This window comes from Corapipo altera, unplaced genomic scaffold (genome assembly GCF_003945725.1).
Source record: "Corapipo altera isolate COAL_440 unplaced genomic scaffold, ASM394572v1 22b, whole genome shotgun sequence".
In the NCBI taxonomy this organism is placed as follows: domain Eukaryota; kingdom Metazoa; phylum Chordata; class Aves; order Passeriformes; family Pipridae; genus Corapipo; species Corapipo altera.
In genome coordinates, this window is record NW_020884876.1 from 18,300,364 (window position 1) to 18,327,841 (window position 27,478).

Below are 27,478 nucleotides of genomic sequence, written 5' to 3' on the forward strand. Positions count from 1 at the left end.
ACTTAAGGTAACTTATGGTGTATGATTTTAGAATTTTTAATCTATGTGTCATTTGTTCAGAAGAAATTCCCGATCCTGTTTTACAAACTCTAGCCATATTAATAAAATAAACCACTTTTGGAAGTTGTTTATGGCATATGAACTAGCCATCCAAAAAAGTCATACTTGACTGCTTTCTGAATATAACATGGTTCCTGCAGACTGTAATCACACTGCATCCTGATGCTTGTTTTAAAAAGCTTTTTTTTTAAGACTCTGGGCATGGCGGGGACTCACACACATTTGCTCAGCAGAATTGAGTGTTACCTTTAAGCTTATTTTAGCCAAATTAATATAATTGCTGGGATCATTTAGATTCTTTTTCTCTATGCTCCATCTCTACTCAAAAGAGAAAGAGCAACTTCACATTCAGATATACATTGCCTTAAATTTTCTGCCTTTTGTCCTCAATAAACCTCCATGTTTTGGGGGTTTTGTTTGTTTTGTGGTTTGGTTTTGTTTGTTTGTTTTTCGGTTTGGGAAGGTTTTTGTTTTGCTTTTTTTTGTTAAGTAAGTCTCATATTCAAAGCACTAGATTCATATTTAAGCATAAGTTCCATTCACCTCAGTGGGTCTAGATGGGATTTTTGCCTCAGGTAAGACTAGAAGATGCAGACCTGACGTTCATGTGTTTTGACAAGAACATCTTCACACATTTTGAGTTCTTCAGCGCAGAGAGTATTGATCTTTTTTCCCCCTTACATACAATCAACTCAGTGCATTGAATATTTAATAATACAGGTGATATAAGGACCCATTGTCTGACTCATATAAATAACATAATAATTGAAGACAAATCTTCCTTTTCTACAGTGTATGCGAGGCTAAATGAATTTTAAAAATCCCATATATATCAGTGGTAATGTAAAAGAAGCTAGAATAAAATGAACATTTGGAAAAAAAGAATCAATTTTTCAATTTTAAAATATTTTGCTGCCACCTTATGGAATTGAATAAATGTGCATCTCAGTGGTTTGTAAAAGGGACACAATTTAGCCTTCAACAGCAAACACTAACATCATTACAGAGAAAGAATATATTCATTTCTTCTTTATTCCTTTTTAAATTCTTAACAAGTATGTCTGGTTTCACCTTTCACAGAGAGATGGAATAGCACAGATTGAATTTTAAGGCTTTCACATGTGAATAAAATAGAAGAAAAAAACACGCATCAAGCATAATTCTCAACAAATGCCAAATGCCATGAATAATCAGCAGATCAAGCATTATTTGGTCATTAACAAATATAGGTAAACAAAGCAAGGAGCTGCTCACAGATGATACCTAAATATCAATTAATCACTGACAGGTAATTGTTATTTTAAATCCAAGGTTACTTATTAGAACTCAGGGCCTCTTTCCCCCAGGTGTGTTGTGGCTTTTGCATAACTGCATTGCTTTTAAAATATAAGTCTACATAAATAAACAAGGGGAAAACAAGTCCTAAGGCTCTAGGCTCTGTCCTACATATTCTCTCCCTGTTTCTGTCAGAGAGATATTCTTCTGTACAACTTACAAAAATGCAATGCATTTTGGGGAAGATATTAATACATGCAAATATACCACCAGTAGAGAGAACATGTCAGAAGTTCTTTATTGTCACTAAGACAACTGGAGCACTAGTCTTATTTTAGAAAAGGAGTGATCAGAAGCATTTAACCTGGAGAAAGAATAGAAATGTCCATATCTGCAAACGATCGTGAAGTTGTCAGCTTTCCTTCAATGCAAGAGATCTGTATTCCCAGAGAACTCTGGGATTCAGGTGCCTCCATCACTAGCCAGGTGCCTCCATCATGGCTAGTGCAGGGGACAGGTGACCTCCAGGTCAGCCAGCTTTGCAGGGACATGGGCTGCTTGGCAGTGTGTCTGGTCACCTGGGGGCTGGGGCTTGCCAGGTGTATTGCACAACCACCCTTTGGGGAAATAAAAGTCGGAGTATTAGGAGGTGCAAGCCCCAGGTGATTTATGCCAATGTATGTCATTTAAATTAACACACAGATGCTATGAGATTTTTATTCCAGAAAGCGCTGAAACGAGTACGTTTCTTGTGGACGGTGCTCAAATCACAGGCGGGAAGTTTTTGGACAGTGACCTGACTGACTGCAAGAGCGGGGCTAATGAACCTGTGTCAGCCCTGTTCCGAGCGCCATGCACGTATGGAGGTGCACCTTGTGGGAACAGGGCCATATGCAGGACATGGGCATCGACAATAAACCCTGTCAGCTTCAGCCGGTCCCTGCAGGGTGCGGGTGCAGCGTGGCTGTGGCCGGCGTAAGGAAGTGGCGCTGCGGCCACACACGGCTGTGACCGATTAATGAAGGGACTCGTCGGCGCGGCCGTTGCCGGGCGACGGACGGGACCGCGGCGGGGCCGGGCCCGGGGCTCTCGCCGGGGCTCTCGGAGGGCAGGACGGCGGCCTCGGGCACTGCGACGCGGCAGCGAGACGCCGCCGCCATGTCGGGGGCAGGCACGGCCGACCGGGTGGTGCAGGTGAGCGGCGGCGGGGGCACGGGCTGCGGGGAGCGGGGCCTGCCAACGGGTTTCTGTCACGGGTAACACACTGATTCGCTGTTAAAGCCAGCACACCCACAAAAATGCGCTCCGCTGTCAAAATGAAAGCGGGGAAGCAGGCTTCCCTCTGTGTGGACGCCAGGAGCGGCTCCCCGTGCCCAGGCTGGGAAGCGGCGGCTCCGAGGCGGGAGCAGCCCGGCTGCCCCGCTCCAGGCAGCGCTGGCCACCAGCAGGTGCCTCGGGAGGCGCCTGAGACCCGCGCCAAAACACCCGCTCCCCAGCTTTCGGTGGTTTGGGCTCAGGGTCTTGACTCTGGAGATGATGCTGCATTTCTTGATGTATTTTTCATGTATAAGTAAGGCCAGTGGCTTTAAGAACGCACTTAAACGTGACGTGTTCAGGATGTCCTGCAGCAGAGTCCAAAATACGTGAAGTTCTTCCATTGTTTTGAACGTGTCACCTGCTTCAGACTCTTCTTTTGTGCTCTTGTTGATCAAAACATACAAAAGGGGGCGAAAGTGTCACATGATGATAGTCATAATTGCCAAAAGTAGAAAAGGGATTTGCAAGATATGTTTCTTATGAAGAAGAAATAAAAATTAATACATGGAGATTTGGGATTGGTTTTTTTAGCACAGAAATATTGGGGGCATGGTGATAGAATGGAGACACTATCCTTCACAATAATTATCAGTTAAACAGGCTTAACTCTGTTGCTTAGTTTTACTTATGTACGTGTGGCAGGGGGGAATTAGTGATGAACTTTTTCAATTAAATCTTCCCTTCTGTGCAAAATTTATTTGTGAAACCATTTCAGAATGAGCTGCAGGAAGCGATTTCTGCTCATGCATCAAGTGAGCAAACAGATGAATACTCGGACGACTTTGAGAGTGATGAAGATGGCATGTTAAATGGTAAAACAGAATTAAATATTTTTCCTTGTGTTCTTCCTCTTCTTAACTCATTGCTATAGCCCAGCAAATCTTTGTGAGTCAATATGATTTAATGTTCCAAGATTTCATATTTTAAAAACTTCTAAATCACTGAGTCCTCCTCTTCTAAGTTAGGAGCAGAATTCCCAATGAAATCAGTGGTGGTACCAACCTGCTAGACCAGACACAGTCTGTACTGGTTTCTACCATTGTGATACCCAGTTTTCCTCCATAGCCATCTTGTTTACTTGACACCTGTAGTAGCACACATACTGTGAATGAAAGTGAACATGAGCAGAGAGAAAGCCCCGGTTTTTACTTCCTCTTTTCCCAGTCTGGACAATCAGTGAATAATGGCTTCAGGACACACTGCAGAGCATACTTCCTTGGCAGTGTACACAAACCATGAATAGTTTTGATCTAGCTGTTTTTCTTGGGCCAGGATGCATTTGATGTTTGCTAATTGTATTGAGTTTGCATGGGCAGGTTTTTGTCACAGAGGGGCTACAGGGGTGGCTTCTGTGAGAAGCTGCCAGAAGCTTCCTCCATGTCCGGCAGAGCAAATGCCAGGCTGCTCCAAGACAGACCCGCCACTGGCCAAGGCTGGACCGGTCAGAAATGGTGGTAATGCCTCTGTGATAACATGTTTAAGAAGGAAAGAAAAGTTATTGTGCAGATGTAATTGTGACCAGAGAAGAGTGAGAATATGTGAGAGGAACAACTATGCAGACACCAAGGTCAGTGGAGAGGTAGGGGGAGGAAGTGCTTCAGATGACAGAGGTGAGATTCCCCTGCAGCCCATGGTGAGAACAGGCTGTGCTCCTGCAGCCCATGGAGGACCATGTTGATGCAGAGATCCTGCAGCCCATGGAGGAGACCCACACCAGAGTGGGTGAATGCCTGAGAGAGAGCTGTGAATCCGTGGGAAACTTGTGCTGGAGCAGGGTCGTGGCAGGGACCTGCAGATCCATGGAGAGAGGAAACCACGCTGGAGCAAGTTTGCTGGTAGGACTTATGACCCTGTGGGGGACCCACACTGGAGCAGGCTGTGCCTTATGGACTGCACCCCATGGAAAAGTGACTCACATTGCAGCAGTTGGTGGAAAGCTGTTGCCTATGGGATGGAGTCACGGTGGAGGAGTTCGTGGAAAACTGTCTCCCATGGGAGGGATCCCACTCTGGAGCAGGGAAAGGACTCCTCTCCCTGACCAGCAGCAGGAACAACGTGTGATGAACTGACCGTAACCCCTGCTCCCCATCTCCCTGTGTCTTTGTGGGGGGAAGAGGTAGAACTCAGGAAGGAGGGACATGTGGGGGAAAAGTGTTTCTAAGATTCGTTTTACTTCTCATTATCCTGCTCTGATTTTGTTAGTAAAAAATCCAATTAATATCCTCAAGCTGAGTCTGTTTTGCCTGCGGTGTTGTTTGATGAGTGATCTCTCCTTGTCCTTAACTCATGAACCTTTGTTATATTTGCTCTCCCCTGTCCAGCTGAGAAGGGGTGTGATAGAGAGGCTTTGGTGGGTGCCTGGCATCCAGCCAGGGTGAACCCACTACTACTTTATATTTAGTCTAACAAGATCAGCCAAATAACTCTTTTTCTTCCTGGTATGACACTGCATGTTAAGGAAAGTAGGAATTTTAAAAGAACTTCCTCTGTGTCCTGTTTTTCATTCACACCTAAAACATCTTTTAACAGTTTGTGGGATGCTTTGATTTCCCTTTGCTGACAAGATTTAGAAAAAAGCTCCCCCAACAGTAAATAAGTTACTATCATGCTTTTGTTACCTTCTTCAATCATTTGAACTCTGTAATTAAGCCTGTTAGCCATAACAGATCTCAACAGGAAGATCAAAATATTTTTGTTAAACATGAGAACCTTAGCATTGGAGCAGATACTTCTTTGAGTATCTTTTAGTAGATTTTAGATGGGACAAAAGTGAAGGGAAGGGGAGGATGGATTCTGATACCAAACACGGCTAGCTTTGTTGTTGACTTGCTTTCACTTCTTGTGGCATTGAGACACTGTTTTTTAGAAGGGTTTTGAATTGTGTGGCAGAAAAGAATTAATAAGTGAATATTTTTCTTTGGGTTGGGTCCACGGAAACAGATGACAGGAAAGGAAGTAAAATAAGGCTGTAGTCTGGTGGCTTTGCAGAGATAAGAGGCATAGAAAGAGAAATGCTCAGAAACTAAAGTCAGGAGGATGTTATATGAAAAATACTTTTGAGTTATAGAAGATATCACTTCTGAGTTGCATTTTTTTCCCACTTATCCCGAATGCAAGTTGATAATATGACCTTTTCAGGTATTGATGAAGAACTTACTGAAGGTAATTCAGGTGCTGCAAGCACTGGTAAATCCACTGTTGTTGAGAGTCCTCTCTTGAATGATGATGCTTCACAAAAACTAGCAGATTTGGAAAATGAAGCTGCTGATGACTTGACTTTATCCTTTCATGAAAAGAAACTTAAGAAAATAATGTTTTTAGAAGGTGATAATGTACCAGATGACAGAAAAGATGGTGAAGAATGTTTGGAAGGTCAAAATGAGGGTAATGACAGAAAAAATAATGAAGTGCTTTCAGCTGCTGAAGAAGTACCCTGTGATAATAGTGAAAGTGATGACTTGCCTATTCATGAACTACATAAAAAAAGAAGTCAAGAGGAAAAGCAACCAACAGCAAAGCCACGGCTGCACAAACAAAGAAATGCTTCAGCATCAGGTGAAAAGAAAGCTTTGAATGTTGTTGCTGCTACTTGCTTAGCCATGTTACAGTATTTTAAAGTGTTTTAGTTTGGGTTATTTTCTGTGTTAATGATCAGCTGCTTTGGCTTGCCGCGAAAGCTTCTAAAAATACATAACCTCCATCTGCCAGGGGGTAAACTGAAAAACTGTGGGCCAAATAGCAGGAGGTTCCTATTTTCCTTTCAGAAGATGAAAAACAGCTGTTTAGGTCCTTGAAGTTCAGCTCTTCACCAATGCATGTCCAGGAAAGGTGTGGGAGGGCTACCGACTTGGCTCCGCAGTATGGGCCTAGCTCAGAAAGCCATATTCACATAGTGTCCACAGCCTCCATGTATCCTTCCATGGGAAGTCATTAAATAGCCACCTCTTTTCCATGATCTGGAAAGTTTGATAACACTGTTTGCAAATACAATGTTGAAATTGATATACTGAAGCATCATGAAGCTGTAATGTGACAGAATGTCAGAATAGTAGATTCTCATAATTGCAAAGTTAAAACTTCAGATGATCTTTTACTTTAAAGATACTGACACACTTTGGTTGTATAGTCAAACAGATAAAAACCCTCAAACTTTAATGTTTCATTATAAGACTAGGTAATGCATTTTTAATCTGCAAAGCAGAACTTGGAATTTTGCTAATTAACTTTTACAAATATAAAATGTCAAAAGACGTCATATCCAATTCCATTTGTATTCTTATCTAATTCCATTCTAATCTTCAGATTCATATCTTAATTCCTAGTATGAGAGGAATTTGTCCTGTTTGATGTTGAGATAAATTTGTGGCTGGTCATTAGCCGTTATGGAAGATTACAACTTTGAAATTGCTAGAGCATGATTAATGATATCAGCTCCTTTTTGTGTTTCCACATGATGACACCAAAGTGCTGGATATTTGAATGCAGGATTGGGCAGTGCAACACCTCTCTGTCCTGGCTGTTGTGCTTGTGTAGTTTTACACTGGCAGAAAAAAAAGTTGAATTACTCCTTGTCTTCATGTGAATCAAAGTAGTGCAGTGATAATGGCATATTGGTTTTCAATTCAGAATTCTCCTTGTCACCTTGAACTTACCTTCACCATTGTAAATCCAGGTTAAATTTCTTAGATTGTGAGCACTGATATTCCTTTCTTCAGGTAATTTGGAGTTCATTTCTCATTCAAAAAATTATTTCTTTTAAGAATTCTGTCAGAAAATTGTGCAAGACTAATTTAGTTTCACCAGAGCCTTTTTTGGTTTGTGTCTCAATTGTTTTACAAATTTATGTCTCTGCATTAATGGTGATGTTTTCTTTAAATCCCCACTGCAGAATCTTTCTGTTATTTCCTCATGTGTCCCACACCCCTGAAAAACATCATACAATGAAAGTTTTGGTTACCCAAAGTGTTGTGCAGACTTCACTAGTAGTTTGCTAGATGTCAGAAAATCTCTTACTGTGATTGCAATGACTCTTGGTTTCTGCGGTAGAACTGCATTTGGGTGGTAAGGCAGATGAGAAGTTATGCCTTTGTCATGCTCTCACATTCTTTAACATTAGTTAAAGCTTCAGTTTCTACTCCAATCTTACATTTAAATACAAGTGAATACTCTTCTTATTAGTATGTAGTTCTTAGAAGGACGTGTACAGAAAATACAGTATAAAATTTAGTAAAAACTTTCATGGACAGGTGTTTTTTGTACAGAAATAAAAATACTCAGAAACAATGAAATTCTTGTTAATGTGTCCTCTCAATCTTTTTTCCTCCCGTTAGATCAAGATCAGAAGACTGTCAACACCAGTGACTTGAAACTGGAGGACAATGATAGAAAATCTCCTTCTGTGATAGAACAAATGATGACCACAGTGTATGAGAAGACAAGGGAATTGGAGAACCCAACAGCTGACAGTTCAGATGGAACAGTGAAAATAGCAGAAGGGCAAATAATAATTGATACAATGCAGGAGATATCAATGCATGGTCAATCTGAACATAGGGAGGCAAAGAATGCATCAAAGAGCTCTGTCAAGGTATTACTCATAAGTGTTTTGCCATTGTGTGGAACAATGTCCTAGAAGCGTGGTGGAAAGTTTTGTAAGGTTATTGTTGGTAACTTAAATGTGAAATGCTATCTGTAGAGCTGACAATTCATCTCTGAGCTGAGATTTATCTAGAGCTGAGGCTCTTACAAATTCTATATAGTTGTATAGAAGATGTAGGGAATACCTTTTACAAAAATGGTTTAAACCAGGTAAAGGTATTGACGTGTTTTCCAGTCTTAAGAAAGTACTCTTGTCCAAGTGAAAATAACAACTCTCTATTGTGAGGCTAACTGAATTGCAGTGAGCAGTGCATGCTGGCAGAGGATGGAATCCCTGGTGTGACCTGAGTAAGGGATAGGTTGCAAAGCACTCTGTGCTTTATCATAAGAAAGAAAATATGTAGATACATATAATTATTAAAGCTAAGTATTCAAAGAGCTACAAGAGTGTTGATAGAATAACAGGGAAACCCACTACCCAGCTGGGTTCTTTTTATTTCTTTGTATTTCTAAACTATAGACTATATTTTTATGTAATACAAATAAACATTTCTAGGTGCTATTTGAAAATTATACAGGCATTCTGAAAGTTTGGTTGATTGGTTGTTTTTGATTTGTTGGTTGGTTGTTTTTTCTCCTTACTTTCTTACCCTGTACTGTACCCCCTCTGTATTAGAGTGGCTTTCTTGCCTATTTTTCTAACATCATAGAACTATAGAATATCTCGGGTTAGAAGGGATTTGTAAGGGTCAAACCCAACTCTCAACATCCCTGTTAGCTTGTAAAAATCTGTTTCATCCTGATCTAGTTCTGTTGCTTGAGAGACTCTATAACTTCTACTTTTCCTCTGTTTCTTAGAAGCCAAGTGAAACAAAGGAGAGAGTTCTACAAAACTCAAAGGCTTCTTTATCTGACAGGTAAAAGAAACACTCTTAGGTATCACACTCTGCACAGTGTAAGATGCATGCAGGGCCCTGACAATGCTGCTTCATTCTTATTTTCTGTCAGCATTGTATTGAATGCTGACAAGCTCTGACCTTGTGTGAAAAACCTTTTAGTGGATGAGGCCTGTTATTATGACTCTTACTCAGGTTTGTATCCAGTCAGACTCCCAAATCTTTTGCCATTGTCTGTGATGTGTGTGTGCTACTGGAGTCTTTATAGGTTTTAAGCTGCTTTTTAGGTGAAAGTGTAAGGAATTTGTAAACTTTCTTGGCCTGGATTTGTTGCATAATGGCTTGTTTTGGCAATAATAAAGCCCTCAGAAAAAAAAGAGGTTCTTCCTTTTCTTTTCCCCAGTCCCCAGTCAAGTGCATATAAAAAACCAATCATAGTACAGGGAATGTACTGAAATACTACTTGATATCAGCCACAATAAATGGAAAGATCATTAGTGTGTTTGTGTCCTGGTATTTTCATAGGTCTCCATCTTCTGTGCACCTAAAGACAAAGGTGAAGGCTGTTCCGTCAGCTACACCTGTTTTATCTCAATGTCTGGGAACATTAAACCTGTTGGAGAATAAATGCATGGAGAAGAAAAGAACAGAATTTGACAAAGCAGATAGTGTAAGAGCAGCTGTTTTTCAGGTAAATCTTAAAAATGAGCAAACAAACCAACAAACAAAATTGTGCGTAGAAAGGTCCTGATCTAGGAGGCAACACCTCATATTTCTTTAAATCAGTATTTCTTACTATATTCCTTGCATAGGCTTACAGGTGTAATACTCCTTTTATTCTACTGGCTATCGCTTTTCCTCAAATTATGAACTCAAAAACTATATGAAAGGGATGTACTGTGATTGATAATGTATCGTGTCAGACTATTTTCAGGCACATATTTTCCTTTATTTCTACTTCATCTTTAACATGAGTGTGTAGTTTAAAGTTGCTGTTTTTTTCCTGGTATGTTCTATTCATCTGGCATTCAGGAAAAATGATAACAAATCTAGTACTCTCTCCAGAAGAAAAATCTATGTAAATTCCATGTAGAATTTCACAACGATTAGTTTATGGGTTCCAACAGACTTTTGCTACTAATCTGTTTGAGAACAACTTTAAATCCAGAAGCTGTTCATATTGGTATGTGTTTTAATACTTTTTATGGTCCTAGAACAAATTTTAGACCCTCAAATTAAAATTTATATTGTCCCTATAATTTTAAAAGTAAAATAGTCTTCATTTAGGACACTTGTATCTCTAAGCTGTATACCAAATAATATAGTTAAATATTGAAAATTTAAGTCTGTTTCTGCAGATGGCTCATAACCTTTTATGGTTGCTTGAAGTCTCACTCTTCCCAGTAAGGTTTTATTCTCTTTAATTATAGGAATTTGCAAGACAGACAACAAATGTAAATAATATCCCTATATTCCAAGTGATAAGAATCTTTATTTTATTCTTCTTTTTAAATTTGTTTAAAGCTTACATTTTTTTGGTGTTTCTATGAAGATTTTTTTATAAGATATTTAAGCTTTTTTAGATTTTGTAGCTATGATTTTAGAAGCTTAGATTTTTTTTTTTATCACAATGTGTATGTGATAACAGCTTAGTCTTCCACAAGGGGTAGTATCTAAGTAGCACATGGAAGAATTAAGAGTAATTTTGGTGCTCGTTGTATTGATGCTGCTCTGTATTTACACCTTAAAAGGACTTTAAAAGTCTTTAATGATTCTTACAGAATTGGTTGGAAAAGAAAAAGCTCTTTCTAATGGAATTAAAGAGAACAGAAAAGGAGAAAGCCGAAAATCTCAGAAACGAAACTGAAAAGGTTTGTTTACATTCTTGTTAAAAAGAAGTTAACAGACTATAATTCTTTGAAGTGTGCTTGCCTGTGCTTTCTGCCTGAGTGCATCAGTCTGCTGTTGTAAGGCATCTGGTCGTCTCCAAAGAGCACGAGGTGATTTGGAACACTAAATGATATGTCCTGCTTGTTATGGTTGTGGCAAACAGTGTGTGTCTGATATTTCCCTATACATTTACATAACGTATGTTAAAAGTGTGCCTCTTAGATTAATTTTCAGGTTTGTTTACAAAGACCTTGGAATGCTCAAATCTTAAGGTGCTAAGTTTTATATTGTCTGTTAGAACATAAGGGGTTTACTTCCTCCCTCAAGAGATGCTTATCTCCAGAGGACTGTATTTTGAATAGTACTATACACATTCTTTGATTTGACTTTGAAGTATTTAATACGTTTCACTGCTAGGCACTTAACATGTATTTCATATCCTTATGCACATATTTTGCTGGAATAGTTTGTTTCAGTTAACTTAAATTAAAAATGAACATAGAAAAAACCCCACCATATGTATTTAAAATTTAATTGTGAGTAATACTTGAAATGTTGTTGTCAAATCAATTTCTGTTTCTTTATTGCTCCATTAACAATTAGTTTAAAGCTTACTACCTCAATTATAATTTTATATTGAAGTGTATTTAAATGTAGACTTTTATTTGCAATCTAGAAAGAAGCACTTAGAAGAGAGGAATCAATTGCATGTTTTGAAGCCTGGAAAGAAAAGAAAGCAAGAGAAGCAAAAAAGTTAAGTGAAAAAAAGAAGCTTGAGGAAAAAACCCCAGCAGAACAGAATAAAGAGAAAACAGAAGCAGCACAGGTGGTGATGTGAAATATGTACAAAAACGTATATCAAATGTGGTTCAGGAGATTGTAGAAAATAATTCTGATTAATCCAGAAAGAGATGGAAATTAACTAGATCTAAGTCTAGACATGCTTAATTTTTGAAGTAGGTTCTGTTCTGCCAGAAATACGTAATGTTTACATTTGCAGACAAACATGCTTCTATATTTGGAGTCTATTAACTGAGTATAAAATAAATGCCATATAAATACATTTAACTAATACTTGCTGTCGAAATAACTTATTCCTGTTAGACATAGTGATACCCACTTCTAAGAAATGCTACAAACAAATATTCCGAAATTGGAATGTGTAGAAATTACAAAAAAAATATAATACAGAATAGGTAAGGGGAGTATTGACAAAAAGGTGAGGGGTAAGATTTCTCATGAATCTGTGGTTTTCTTTAGGCATTCAAAAGATGGAAAGAAAAAAAAGTGGAATATTTAAGAGAGCAGAGCAGAAAGGAAAAAGAATCTGAAAGAATCAGGAAGGAGAAAGAAGAGGAACTGATTGCAGAGAAGAGGAGAGTCAGCATATCAGCAGTTGAAAAATGGTACTACTCCACTGTGTTTTGCTGTATCATAGCTTCCAAAGTCTTCACTTATAAATGTAATAGGTCTTCTGTGAGTGCTCAATGTGCTTGTAGTTGTAAGACAATGGCATACTTGGGATCAGACTCTTCATTCCCAATGGAGAATAAATATAACAGTGAAAGTAATCTGTACAGATCCTTTCAGTTTAGTAATTTAATTGCTTTCCTCCCCAAAAAGCTACTAACTAAGCCAGGTCAGAGATACTGCAATGGAGATGTAAGATTCACTGAGTATAATGTCTTATGTGGTTCACGCTTCATTACTAAGCCACAGGAAGGTAAGTAAGTCTTTAAGTTTTGTGGAATACAGTGTATGAATGCAGATGTGCGCAGGAAAGAAATGAGATGTATCTGCTGGAGAAATTCTGTGTTAGTTTTATAAACCAAGAGTTTTCACAGACCACGTGCAACTTATAATTACCTACAGAAGTTCAGAATCTAAGGGTTATTTTGTGATACTGAATAAGGGAAAAGCAGTAAAGAAAAGGTGATGCCATAACAGATAGAGTAGTAGGTTCATTTATACCTTGGTGATATATCAAAATGGACTGGGAAGATTTTAAATATATATTCTCAAACTTTGATTAAAAGTATAAAATATCTCTTGACTCAATTTAGTTAATCAGCAACAGCATGTAGTCTGTTACATGATGATCTCTTGTTCTTCCCTCTCGTTATACAGGAATGAAAAGAAGGAAGAATATATAAAAAAGAAGAAAGTAGAAAAATTCCTAGAGAGGAAAAAGCAAGAAATGCAACAGGCAAAGAAGGAAGAAAAAAATGAAAAGGCTATGGCGGAATATGAAAGATGGCTGGTATGTTTGTTTGGGGATTTTTTTTACACTTTGTCAAAACTAAAAAGTTTAATGTAGTAATGAGTGTGAACAGTTGTGTATTGTGATACTCATGGGGTTTCGTGCTGTTATTAGAAAGGCCAGATGGTGGCAACATTGCATAGCTTGTCCTCCAGAATTCGTGAGGAAAATGATGGTTAAGTACAGTGGGCGTGATATTTGGCAGACATGGAAAATATATTCTCCCTACGTACATGTTACAGAGTTTTCAATTTCATAGTTACTCTTCATTTTTTGCCATTTCACGTCAGAGGCAGCCATCTCTGAAGGGCCAACTCACCACAGCACAAAACCTGCAAAGCCAAACAGCATCCCCAGCTGCAACAGTGAGTGCATGTACATTCAAGGAAGCATTGAAAGTGGAGACTTATATACCTACAGCTGGTAAAAGCACTTATAATGATGTTCAAAATTATTATTACAAGAAAGGGTGGAACTCTGATGCTCCCAATTATATTTTTCCCACAACAGTGTCCTTTAGTCCCAATAGTTAAGCAGTAAACTAATCTATTGCTCTAATCCCAACAGTTAGGCAGAGTTTTTTCCCTTGCTACAGAAAGACAAACTAGAAGAGAGATCATTAATATTCTTAGCATATATTGTTTTCTTGAAGGTATGTGACTTGCTATTTAAAGAAAAACCTGTGTTTTAATTCGTCACACAGTCAATCCTCATACTGACTCTCAAGATTTTCTTAGTTTGAGAGTGTTTCTTCTGTTTTCTCTCTTCTATGTGATTTCTGGCACACATCCTGTACATATGGTCTCTATTGTCATTTGTAAGAGTGAGATCTTGCAACTCATCTGGCTTAAGGTCCTTACAGGAATTTCTTTGTACTATCAATGGCTAAAAAAATCTTTTATTTGTTTGTTTGGTTTTTTTTGAGGAATGAGGAGGCAGAGAAATGAGAATTGAGGCAGGCAGATGTACGGATGTCGGACAGGTTTTAAAAGGACAATCATCCTTTACTTGGCTAACTCAGAAATACGCAGTTGCATAAAACAGCAAGAGCCTGCATGTTTTATCTTCTCTGTTTTCAAACTTTTTTAATCTGAGGTTTAGATCTTTTAAGGTCTTTGACCTGGTCCCTGTTGTAATACCTCTGATTTCTGTAATCATTGGTAAGAATTATTTTCTCTAGTCCTCTTTGTCAAGTGATTTCCAGACCAGTTTAGTCAAATTATTAATGTCCAAACTTAGATTAGTTCTCGCTTAGTCAATATTCCTGGTTGCCAAGGAAGGAAGTGCTGCATTTTAAGCAGTAACTAATGCACTGTCCTCTATGCTCTGCTTACTGGGACTATCCTAATCAGTGTAGTTGTATCAAAGCCTGAATGTTACTGTGCTGTCTTGGACTCTGTACAAAGGTAAAAAAATTATCCTTCTTTGAGGGAATGAAAGATGCTGCGTAGCACAGGCTCCCCTGTTCAAATTGTGTATAAATTCCTGAGGTCACCACTTCAATGGGATTATTAATATGAACGTTAGTAGTTGGAGGAATGACCAGATCTAACTGGATGTACAAGTGCCTACATGAGAGGAGCACTTTGAAAAATAAGCAGATGCAGGAGAATGGGATAGATACTGAACTGGTTGGCAGAGGTACCTCTAAAATGATCACATTTTCAGTGTCTGTGTGCAGGTATTGACTGATGTGTCTCATGCCCAATCTTTACATTTTTACTTTCAGAATTTGCGCTGGCTTTTTTCAGCTTAGACACCTTTATTTCAGAAAACGTATTGGGCAATAGCTCTGTCATCATGTTTGACCAGAATATCATCTCACTTTGTACAGTTATAGAAAAAAAACACACCTTTAGTGAACTGCAGAAAGGAAACACTGTAAAGTTGTCATTGGGAATTCAAGTTGTCAAGGGAACTAAGATGATCTCTGCCTGCAGGTAGATAAACAGGAATCAGATCTGAAGGCAGAATTGTGGAGGCCTTTTAAGTGTATTCTTTCAACTAAGGAGGTTTTGGTTCGAAGGGAAAAAAAATAGGAGTAGTATAGTGGGAAGTATTCTAATATGTTTTCATTGATATTCAACAGAAATAAATGTGTTTAAATGCATCCTTGGATTTCCTGAACTAAGTGTTGACCATAATGCATGGGTAAAAAAGACATAAAAATCTGCTTGCAGTTCTTCTTAAATAGAAGAAACATTCTGCTTTTGTATTAATGGAAATTCTGTCACTTCTCCTTTTAGAGATCATTGTGTGAATGTTTGATAACATAAATTGCATAGAGAAGATTACTTTTTTAGCCTGAAAATAAATGCCCTAAGAAAGGTTATTAACATTTGTACAATATTAATACAAAAAGGATAATCTTGAGCTGAGATGCTTTAGTATTGCCTGGGAAATTTAAGCTTCTGATTATTTTGTTTCTTTCCTACTGTTTGCCTCTTGCTACTCACCAAGAACTCTTCAAGCCAATCTAGCCTGATAAATGATAAGTTTTTACTTAATGCGTAATACCAATGTCGGACACTTGTTACTGACATGCACCTGTTCTGAGGAGTGAAATGTGGAGAAGAATCACACTGAAAGTTTATAATAACAGACCAGTTTAGTTTTCATTTATTTTTGAGATATCAATTTGACACCTGTTTACTGTGGGTAAAAGTGAGTAGCCTGGGTATGTTATGTTGTCCGTTTTCTGTGCTATACATTAACATAGTATGAGTTGATGAGAAGTAAGGCTGCTCACAAATGATTCTCAAAGATCAACATAGTAAGGTTAAATGCCCTAGAGGAAGTTCGAAATTTTACCTTGAGGCTGAGCATATACAACATCTATTTTTAGCATTCTAAAGCTGTTTAAAAACATTAAGAAAGGATGTACCGGATGAGTCTTATGGATTTATTGCTTTTCTGGGTTAGGAACAGCTGATGTGGGTTATTCATTTTGTATGAAGATCTCTCTGAAAATACTTTCTATATTGGAATTTTTATGTCCTGGTGCTGCAGTATGTTAGAAATAAGGCTGCTATTGTTACTGCTCTTAGATGTTGTATGTCTTCTCTAATATCTAAAATTCAAGTATTATGTGGCAGTCACACTGCTAAAGAATGTGATCTTCCCATAATTTGGTAGGTGAAAAATGTACTCGTCTTACTAGGCTATTAAGTAGAAAACTTCCACAGAAATCAAGCCATGCAGTTGAGTTGATCTACTGTGTGATGAGCTACAGTTATTGATTTAGTCTTTCACTGTTTCTGTTACTGTTCTTCTGTTAGTGCAAATAACATCTTGTTTATTATTTTATGGAAGATTTATATCAGTTATATCTTGTGAGGTATAACCAGATGTTCCTAACAATTGGATCTTCAGATTTACACTGACAGAGAGCTAAAGGGCACAGATTAAAATCATAGGGTTGATATTTCAGTGCATGTTATGCTTTTTAAAAATTTTGTACACGTTGGTAGTTTGACTGCTGCATAGGTGTAAAATAGGAATAAACTTCCACTCAATCTCCCTTTTTTACAGTAACACTTCTACACCCATTTGCCAGTCTACTCTCTCAGCCACAGTCACCTCACTGTTTCTCTTCTCACGTATGAATAACAGGCAAACACTGCTAGCATCTTGAGAATTTGGGAACGTACGGTGTCCATCAGAAGGATGAGAGCGCCAGTTATCTTACAGCTGTCTTCAAGGAGCAGTACTTTCACTGCAATGCAGTTCATACATGTGAAAATACAAAACTAATACAGCACTTTTACTGTGCTTCAAAATACTGGCTGATAGGCTGCAACAGATGAAAGGACCAAGGCTGGATTTGGCACGATGATTTTAAGCGGGCATATCATAGAATCATAGAATAGATTGGGTTGGAAAAGACCTCCAAGATCATCAAGTCCAACCCCTGATCCAACTCCAATTACTATATCATGGCACTAAGGGCCACGTCCAATCTCTTTTTAAAAACCTCCAGGGATGGTGAATCCACCACCTCTCTGGGTAGGCCGTTCCAATGCCTGATAACCCTCTCTGTAAAGAATTTCTTCCAAACATCTAACCTAAACCTCCCCTGGCAGAGCTTGAGCCCATGTCCCCTTGTCCTATTGTTGGTTGCCTGGGAGAAGAGACCAACCCCCACCTGGCTATAACCTCCCTTCAGGTAGTTGAAGAGAGTGATGAGGTCGTCTCTAAGCCTTCTCTTCTCCAGACTGAACAACCCCAGCTCCCTCAGCCTCTCCTCATAGGACCTGTGCTCAAGTCCCTTCACCAGCCTCGTTGCTCTTCTCTGGACCCGCTCCAGCACCTCAGTATCCCTCCTGAACTGAGGGGCCCAGAGCTGAACACAATACTCAAGGTGTGGTCTCACCAATGCAGAGTACAGGGGAAGGATCACTTCCCTGCTCCTGCTGGCCACACTGTTCTTGATGCAGGCCAGGATGCCATTGGCCTTCTTGGCCACCTGGGCACACTGCTGGCTCATGTTCAGCCTCCTGTCGATCAGCACCCCCAGGTCCCTTTCTACCTGGCTGCTCTCCAGCCACTCTGTCCCCAGCCTGCAGCAATGCAGAGGGTTGTTGTGGCCAAAGTGCAGGACCCGGCACTTGGCCTTGTTGAACTTCATTCCATTGGAGTCAGCCCATCTCTCCAGTCTATCCAGATCCCTCTGCAGAGCCCTCCTGCCTTCCGGCAGGTCAACACTCCCTCCTAACTTGGTGTCATCTGCAAATTTGCTGATGATGGACTCAATCCCCTCATCTAAATCATCGATAAAGATGTTAAAAAGGACTGGGCCCAGCTGCATGTTTGCTGCCTATGATGTGTATGCCAGTTGTTGGTCTGTTCATGTGTCCAGAAGCCAGCTGCTCGAGGACCTCTTAGCCACCCAGCAAGTGGGACACAGTAAATTATGCTGTGGTCTAAAATGTCAACCTACTACAAGTCAGTCAGAAACGTGCACCAACATGCACCACAATTCTGCAAGTGTGATTATAAGGAAAATTTGCACCTGTAGATAGCTCACCAGTGTACTGCTAATACAGATGCACCCTTAGATGCTGGTCCTCACCATGGTGAAATGGCAGTCGTTTGCAAAGAAGAATGCTTATTTTATACAGAATGGCAAGTCTCCTGAAATTCATTAGTTATTTAGACACAAAAAGAATGTTGCAAATATCTTGCTTATCCTTCATCGTCCTGATTGCCCATTGCTGTCTGAAACAATAGAAAATGGAATTAGAACCTTGCAGTGCTTATAATATGTTAGGTAGATCTTTGTTTAAAATTAAATTGTTTAATTCCTAGTTTGTTCTAGTACATGGCAAGTGTGATTTAATAAATACAAAACGTTACAATATTGCATCGATGTTACATGAGAACAACATACTTAGCATTGTGATTTAGGTATCCTCTTCAAGACAGTAAGTAATTAATATGAAAATAATTATATACAAGACCAATACAGTACCTGATCCACTAGTTCTTCGCTTGGGTTTTTGTTTAGTTGGGGCACAAAACCTTAATTGTAAATGACACCCAGTGTGCAGCTGTTTCTATTACATTGTGCAATGTCTGTGACTGAGGCACTGCTCCAAAAGGCAAATCTCTATTGCATGTTTACTTGTCATTTTACACAAGAAAGGTATAACAATAATTGTAACTTTTCTGTTAGTGGAGTTGTTTTTTGTAGGGGTTTTTTTTCTTTGGTTTTGGTTTGGGCTTCTTTTGACATATCTTTTTATTCTCAGGAAAACAAAGAGAGGAGAGAGGAGCTTGAGAAGAAGCAAAAGAAGTTGCAGTCTGTCCATGGGAATGAAATGAGTCCTCCCTGGAGGCCACCTGGCAAAGTCACATATTCAGGGAATTACTGAGAAGTTTATTGCCTTGTGGAAGAAAACATAGTCCACAAAGTTCTGACAATGGCTAGTCGCTATTTCATTAACAGTTGATTTTCACTGGATCCATTGTAGGTGTTACATTCTTTCTTTTTAGTTTATTTGATCTCTACAGTTTAAATAAATCACTTGTCTCTTTCCACTGCTTTAGAAAACGTACTAATTTTTCTAATTCCACATTTGATGTAGTTTTGCTATATTCTATGCTACTTCATACCTCTTTGGTATCTTTTTCATGAAAGTGTATATTCAAGATGAATAAGGCTGGACTCTGGCATTTTTTTCACCCAATAGGTAGCAGAATGGTTATTTTTAAATTACTAGACCACACTTTTGAGGAGTTAAGTCTTGAAGAAATGCTTGGAGGAGGCGGTGGGGTGGAGATGATGGGCAAGGAGATGTTGGCTCTCCTGTGATGGTAAAAGACAAAACACTAAGGAGTATGGTAGGAGGATGTCATTTTCATACATGAAGAGATAAGCTACAGAGAAAATAAAGTTAGATTATGTTACATTATGAAATATAAATACAGCTCCTAAATTAAAACTGCATCTAGCAGAAGCAGGTTTTCATGGGGCCAAAAGCAGTCAGCCATGTGATGGTACAGAAGAATTAAACTGGAATCGATATAATGTGAAATGATATAGGACTAAGTAAGATTGTAGCTGTTAATTCCCTTTCAGATCTTCATATACATTCCATAGATTTCCTGCTTCCTTCACGAAAAAACAGTTTTAGAGACATGTTCACACAAAATCTTACAAAAGAATTGCAAGGGCAGAACAGTGGTACTCTTGTGAGGCAAACTTAGAGACAGAAAAGTTTTTTTTTTGGAACTTAATTTAAAGGCTTCTGTGATTGTTTTTAAAAGATCAAGTAAATCTTCCCCAAACACATTTTCATCATTGCTAATGAGCAGGTTCCTGTAGTAAATTAATACATTTTTTCTTTTTTATTTTTTTTTGGCTATTTGCCTCACTATTCTGGAAGCAATGGCAAGACTACATGGCTTTAGAGATCTTCAGATCTCGTTTGCCTGCTGTCTAAACTCAAGCTGTTACTTTTGTTTGTGTTTTCTTATTTGAACTTTAATAATCACTCCAGATCAGATATGCTCCTGAAATGTGTATTCTTTAAAACAAAACAAAACTAGTATCACCAACCAAGAAGTAAAAAAAACCAAAAAACCTGGTCTTTAATTTATAGATATATTTTCTCAAATGAAAATCTTGCTCCTGTTTAGACTGACAGCCTCCTTGGGAAGTAAAAGGAGCATATGAGAAGTAGACTTGTCTTTTTCACTAGAGTTGTGTCCTGTTCGTAAATCTCTGAGGTAGTCCTTAAGTGTGCATTTCATGTAAACCTGGGGCATCTCCTCAGAAAAGAAAAGACAAATAGAAAAGACTGACAAACGGATTAATTTTTTTAGTTTCCTAATGTTTCTTGCTTGGTTTTTTTTTACATTTTAATGAGAGTGACTGAGGATTTAGAGGCATTTGTTTTGGCAATAATGGTTTCTATTACCCAAGTGCTGTACAGGTGAAATTTATTGCTGGTATGTATGTACAAATGAAATCAAAAGGGTGTCTGTTCTGTCTCAGTATTCAGTAAGGTCCTGTTCATTATTTTACCTTGAATGGTTCAACTTCTGGTTGCTTTTCATGTAACTTGCTCATTGCATATTGGGATTTTTGAGCAGAACTCTACTGGTTCTGGCTCTTTCTTTTGGTTCTGTTTCTTCCTCGAAAAGACAATTGTGCTGGACCTGGATTTTATTCTTTTATTTGTTTCTAGCCTTCTGTCACTGGGCTGTTCTCCCATAAATGTGTGGCTGGAACAGTTTTTTCCACTGAAGAGTTTCAAGAGAAGCCAGGGACCTTAGTGACACCCATCCTTTGATTATATACAGTCTGCAGGTAATGCACTCTTGATGTCTTCCAGTGAACTCTAATGACAGTAGTAACCTTTTTGATGCTTCTGTGAGACTCAGGTTTGTGCCAAGAGTCATCACTCAGATACTGACCTTCTGAGTAGGGCAGTGTTCTTGCAGGTTTATGCTAAGCTCATCTTCTGTCATTTGGGAGGAGGAAGACATTGGTCAAAAGGGAGAGAGGTCAGGAGAGAGGCTGGAGCTTTCAGAAGCACCTCAAATCCTGTAGTCAACTCTTTCCGAGCTCCTGAAGTCTGACTGTGTTCCAAGGCCCTTGGTGTTTTTTTCAGGAAGACTCTCTTTATAGTAGTACCCATGCTGAGTTTCCTACACTGCAGTGTTGCAGTGCATGGCATTACAGAAGTTCCCAGCTAAGGGATTCTGCACATTAGGTTTTTGCAGAGATCAATAAATCCAGATTTTTTTCTGGCATAAGCCAGACATTGCAGATAAGCAAATATGTGGCTCTCATAACCTCCAGGTCTGGCTCTGGCTATTTCTTTATGGCAGGCCAGGCATTTTTTCCAGCAGTAGTGGCATCAGATCAACAGTATTGGCCTTCAAAGGAAAAGAATCCACTGCCCACAGAAACTTTCAAGAAGCTGAAAAAATGCCCAGCCAGAGCAGTTTAACTGGTCAACCTAAAAGGCAGGGTAAAATTAGAGATAGCAACAGGAGAAGTAGTGGGATTGCAGCACAGACAGAATGTAACAGACTGCCAACTCAAAAGTTACCCACCCAGATTTTAGGAGAAAAATATTGAATGAATTCAAACCTTTAGACTGGAGCTGTGGTGTGCATCATTGGTCCTCTAGGCTTCTGGATCTTGGAGCCTTGAATTCAGGTTCAGTTTGTTAAGAAACTCCAGCTACAGTAGGGAGGATGAAATGTGTAGCAGGCAGCAGAGTTTGCTGTCCAACAGATCTGGGAAGTCTGAGACAAGGAATGCAGTCTGCGACAAGCAAACCATCTGGATCTTTATTTTCACAGTGTCCAGCTGGAAGAAGTAAGGCAGGTCGCTATGCTGACAGTCCTGTACTTGAGGGATGCAAATGAAAAGTGTGGTAGAATTAGTGGCAGAGATAAAAAAAAGTTTGTTGGGTGATTGTGCCTGAGCTGAATACTGCATTCTTACTGCTTTAAGCCTTTAGATGACTGGGTGGAAGGTTTTTGACAGAAAATAGAAGTGAGAAGATGTTAGTGACATCTTTCAGAGGAGTGAGGAGGCACTTACGTAAGTTCACAGCTTCTGATTTAGAAAAAGAGGCTGAAGATCTGTAGACGGGGGGAAAACAGTCGATGTGTTTAACTTTTACAGTAAAATTTTGGGAGCTTTGTCTAATTTTACATTGTGAAAACTTGGACATGTTACATCATGATGCAAATGTCATAGAAAAAAAATAGAGCTGAGAAATATGAACATATGTAGATTAATTTATAAAAATGTACAGGTATCTGTATAAATCCTGTCTATATGTTTTTTGATTACAGAGGGAAAATATTTTGTATTTAATAAAGTATATTTTATTATAATAGCCTCAATGTTTTTAACATATCCTAGGATACAAATCTTTATTTAAAGCTTTAATACATGGAAGTGAACTAGGCAGTGTCTCTAAACAGAAGCTATTCTTTCATCACTGTTAATATGACAAGTACATAGGGAACTTCAGTATCCCGCTGAACTCAGAGCTTCTACAGCACTACAGCTATCTCCTCCACCTCCCTTACACTCTTGCTTGCTGCCACACAGTGCAAACATTCATTTAAGGAACGTAGTTTCCAAGTCATAACCGGGAAGATGATCAGTATCTCATTTTTTTCCCAAATTATTTCATTCAGGCCTTAAGCTGCTACATTGGTGCACTAAAGGGGCAGGCTGATGATAAAAAATTTTCAGGTCTCTCATTCTGGGTAAGAAAAATTATATGCTGTTCTCTGTTGTATTTTTTTTTCTTTCAGATTCACAAAATATCATCTTATCTGGCCTGTATGTCATGGACTGCTATGTTTTGTTTGGTTCATTATGCGTTCGACTGAGTTACTTGACTCACTAACAGGGATAAACTCTTTTGGGCTGTGAATGCTGATGGCAACCTTGGCTGCACATCAAAACCTGGACTTGCTCCAGTTTGTCCATATTTTTCTTGCGCTGGGGAGCCCAAAGTTGAACATGATGCTCGAGATGCAGTCTCACTGCAGCTGAAGTCCCACATGTGCCAAACAGAGGGGAACAATCACTTCCATCAACCTGTTGAATACAGTTAGTGATACAACCCACAATGCCACTGGCATTCTTTGCTGTGAGAGCCCATGGCTGCCTCTTCTCCTCTGGCATCCTGAGGTGTTTTCCTTCAAAGCTGCCTTCTGTCCATTCAGGCCTGTACTGTTGGCCTGAGGTTATTTGGCCCTAGATGCAGGACTTACTTTGCCTTTGTTGACCTTAAAGCTTCCCATCAGCCCACTTCTCCCACTCCTTTGGGAACACCCTGCTTGGCTCCGTGGACTTAGTTATGTCCACTTAACTGAAGTGCTCCCCTATTCTGTCTTTCTCATCAGTGCTTCAGTGCCTGAGGGCTGACCTCAGCAGTAAAAAAAAAAAAAAAAAACAAAAAAAAACCCCAAACAAACAAACAAACAAAAAAAAACCAAAATACATCAAGCACCTCAGCTTCTTCCATGAGCCAGGTGTCATTAAGTCACCTGGCCCCCTGAGCAGCAGGATCACATATTTGTTTCTGTGCCAGTGTACTTACAGAAGCCCTTCTTTATACCCTTGGAGTCTTGTATGAGCTTTAACTCCTGCAGGTCTTTGTCTTTAGTGAATACTTCCATGCTCACTCCAGTAACATCTCTATTTTGCTCCATCTCTGTGCTTGATTACTGTCTGAACTCAGGCAGGAGAGCCCCGTTCATGTACACTGGCTGCCTGCCACACTTGCTCAACTACCCACATATCAGAATGGACTTTTCCTGTGCTCTGACAAGGATATTAAAGAAGGTCAGCCAGCTCTCCTGGGTCCTCTTGCTTTCCAGGGCAGCTTCCTGTGAGATCCTGACAAACAGATCCCTGAGCAAGCCATCATCTCCTCTCCTGAAGGCCAAGGTTGTGGTTCTGTTTACCTTGCTGCTTCTTACACAATTGAAAGTTTCACTATCTCAGAGTCATGGCAGCCAAGCAGCCATCAGCTTTCACAACCCAGGCCAGTTCATCCCTGTAACCGTCCATTAGCTAAGGTCGAGTCCCCAGCACCTCTTAGGGCATCAGCCTTTCCACCCTCAAATTTCTACTGAACCACTCACTGGCTTTTAAAGGACAATTTCTAAGATGTTAATAACCTTCATTGGTTAGATTTACCTCTAATGGATAGTAAAGTAATTGCAAAACTCTTATTATTTCAGCCTGGGGCACAGAGAAATCTGCTCTTAGTAGCAGATTGCATTCAGGCAGTTGAGCTGTTTTCAGTATAGCACATAATTTTAGCACCTACACTCAAACAGAGGAAAAGTGCTACTAGAAGCCCTTAGTATTGCAAGATATTTTTCTCTTTTACTACTATTTCTTTTATGAATACTCTGTGATGCTTTTATTTCTGGATATATTCAGACTAAAACAGTTGAAAGTTTTTCATGTACTTTTTCATTTAAAGAAGCATCAAATACTCCCATTATATGTTAATCCTTTTTCATGAATAGTCTGGTCCCTGATGCTAAAAAATGATAGGAGGATAACATTCTACACAAGCATCATTAACTCTCAACACTTAACTGCTGTAATGCCCAGGTGGAGCATCGGTATTAACAATTATACGCTGGTTGACTTCTATTTTCCTTTGTACCTTTTAATACGGTGTAACGTACTGAGCACCCATTCCCATATGCTGCTTTCTAACCAAATAATTAAGGAAAAATAAGAAGAAAAAAAAATAGAGCAAAGGAAGTTTCTCTATACGCCTTTTTTTAAGACACATCTGCAGAATCATGGTAAATAAATGACGTTTGGGGAAAAAACTTCCTCTATGCTTATTAGGACTTCCAGTACTGAAGTGTAATAAGGATGTGCAGAGGTTATTTAGCATCTAGCCTAACAGGCTGGTCATGAACCCCTGAAGGTGGATAGGATAACTGCTTGCATCCCAGAGGGCTTCTTTGAGACCTAGGGATTGCAAGGTTTGCTCTCTTGACACAGGCAGAGTAGTATCCACTCTCCCCTGCCCATACGAGAAAGATCCTGTCACCAAGAACTGCAGGCAAAATATGCACAGCAGTTGGCCAATAAGTAACTGCTGCAGAAAGCTTTCCAAACTTCCCAGATTTGACAAGGTCCCAAGTAGACCCTTGTTGTTATGTTTCTGTTGCTTAGATCATCTACCACTGAAGGAGAATATTGTTCCCAGTTGAAATGGGAGTCAGAAAGATTTATTTTGCAACAGTTGAGTGAGCAAAATGAATACCAGTAAGAAAATAAAAGCAAGCATTATTAAATTTATCATTTGGGGAAATATTAGTGGTTATGAACCTGGTGCTGGATACTGCACAAGCAAAATGTAAAGATAACTTCTCACAGAAGGTTCCCCATCCCAGAAAACACACAATAGAGATTTAGTCAAAAGCACAAGAAAAATGAGGAAGGCAGCATCAGTTGCTGAACAGCAGCTGTGGTACAGTTGTATCAACAGCTCCTGGCTATTGGATTTCACAGTCCACCAGCTACTGTCCTTGCTTGCTATCTTGCTCTCAGCAGAAAATGCAATATGCTGATTTTCCCCTTGACTCTTCTGCTGACTGTGTTGTCAAGCATCCTTCCTCTGGTTTCCTTTCTGCTAATGCACCAAATTTCCTGTCTTTCCCGCTTAAGAGACCAAATCATTCTCTCCATTCTCTCTGTCATACAGCACCTCCAAAAGAGATCAATCTGCTCAAAGAATGAATCTGCCATCAATATTGCCTTACAATTTAAAGTATTATTATAGCATTAAACCCTGACAGCAGCTTGATATGTATTTTCCCTTAAACAGATGGTAATGCATCAAGCTGTTAAATTTCACTGCAGCAAAACTGACATTCTGTTTAAAGTTTCTATTCCTCATGTGAATCAATAAAATGTAGGAATGCTGCATTGGAAAAATGTTCTTTGTGAACAGCTATGCATTTATAACCTATCCAAAGTGACGGCTCTTGATAATGACCCCCAATTTTCAAGGACAAACTATGTTTTTTGGATCACAAAATATTACTAGAAAGAGAGGTTATGTGCAAATAATATCAGGGCAATTACTGGAGGAAACAACAGGATTAATGGCTCAAGGCTGAGCCTAGCAAGTACACATTAAGTGTTTCACAAAGCCTTTCTACTGATTTGCAGCTCAAATATCCTTTAAACTATTCTCTTTATGATTCACTTTCACCATTTCTTACACAAGTATTTTTTTTAAATAATCCTATGCACTGGTTAAAGCACTCAGAAGAGAAAGAGAAGGGAGAGTTTTATGTCTATATGCAATTCGTGCTGTCAATCTGAGCTACATGTAGAAGTACAATTATAAAATGGGCATGGATGCCAAATGTGAACTGGCAAGACTGTACTACTTAGAAGTACTGCCACAAGGGAAGGAAGTGGAGTCTGCCAGCCTGCAGCTCAATCTCAAAGCCTCTGCACTGGATGCCATGGGACTTAGTTCCCAGCTGCCATTTTCTGTGTACCTTTGCCATCAGGTTTTTACAAGGGGCCATGCCACAGAGCTGCAATGACATCCCGAGTTCATCCACTCGCCACTGATGGGGTATCTCACCACTGATGGGGTAAAACAGCAAGGACAAGACTGGCCAGTGAGGTTTTGTACAGATTACACTCTTTGTTAGATGCTGAATGTCTCTTTTCTGACCTGACAGTGTTTGGGAAAATGCCTCTGAACAAGCTGCTGGCCACATGTGCCAGAGCAAGATTTACTATAAGCAGTAATATAGTCATAGCTGGCAAGGCTCTGTTTTCATAATTTTAAACATTTAATTCCTTTGAAAAATGAATAAACTGTTGCCACAATAAAACACTCCATGGGCAATAAGTGCATCTTACTCATCTTTAGCAGAACTGGCAGCCAAGAATTAGCACACACATATTTGTTGCTCTTGTAGGCCTAGATTTCCCTGGAATACTATTAAGAATATTTAAGAGAAAAAGCAAAGTTTGATGTTTTGGCCATGCTTAAAAGCTTAGCAGCTGAAAGACAGATTTATCTTGCTTTATGAATCCTGAACTCCAGCTCTGTAAAACAAAGTAAGATTTTCAGGTGTTAAGCATCTGGACTTCCCAGAGATTTCACTTGTATTCATGTCCAGCCATACCTGGAATAAA

General features: G+C 39.2%; 1 protein-coding gene across 1 annotated transcript; it reads left to right on the forward strand.

Annotated features, from left to right (window-relative positions):
• The first annotated feature begins 2,345 nt into the window (after window positions 1–2,345).
• MAP9 (microtubule associated protein 9) lies at window positions 2,346–20,372 on the forward strand. The gene is made up of 11 exons (XM_027636058.1): window positions 2,346–2,529; window positions 3,368–3,464; window positions 5,791–6,207; window positions 7,983–8,239; window positions 9,109–9,167; window positions 9,672–9,837; window positions 10,928–11,017; window positions 11,713–11,862; window positions 12,297–12,442; window positions 13,164–13,296; window positions 19,047–20,372. The coding sequence occupies exons 1-11, from the start codon at window positions 2,494–2,496 to the stop codon at window positions 19,167–19,169; spliced, it is 1,674 nt and encodes a 557-aa protein (XP_027491859.1). The 5' UTR covers window positions 2,346–2,493; the 3' UTR covers window positions 19,170–20,372.
• Window positions 20,373–27,478: the final 7,106 nt, after the last annotated feature.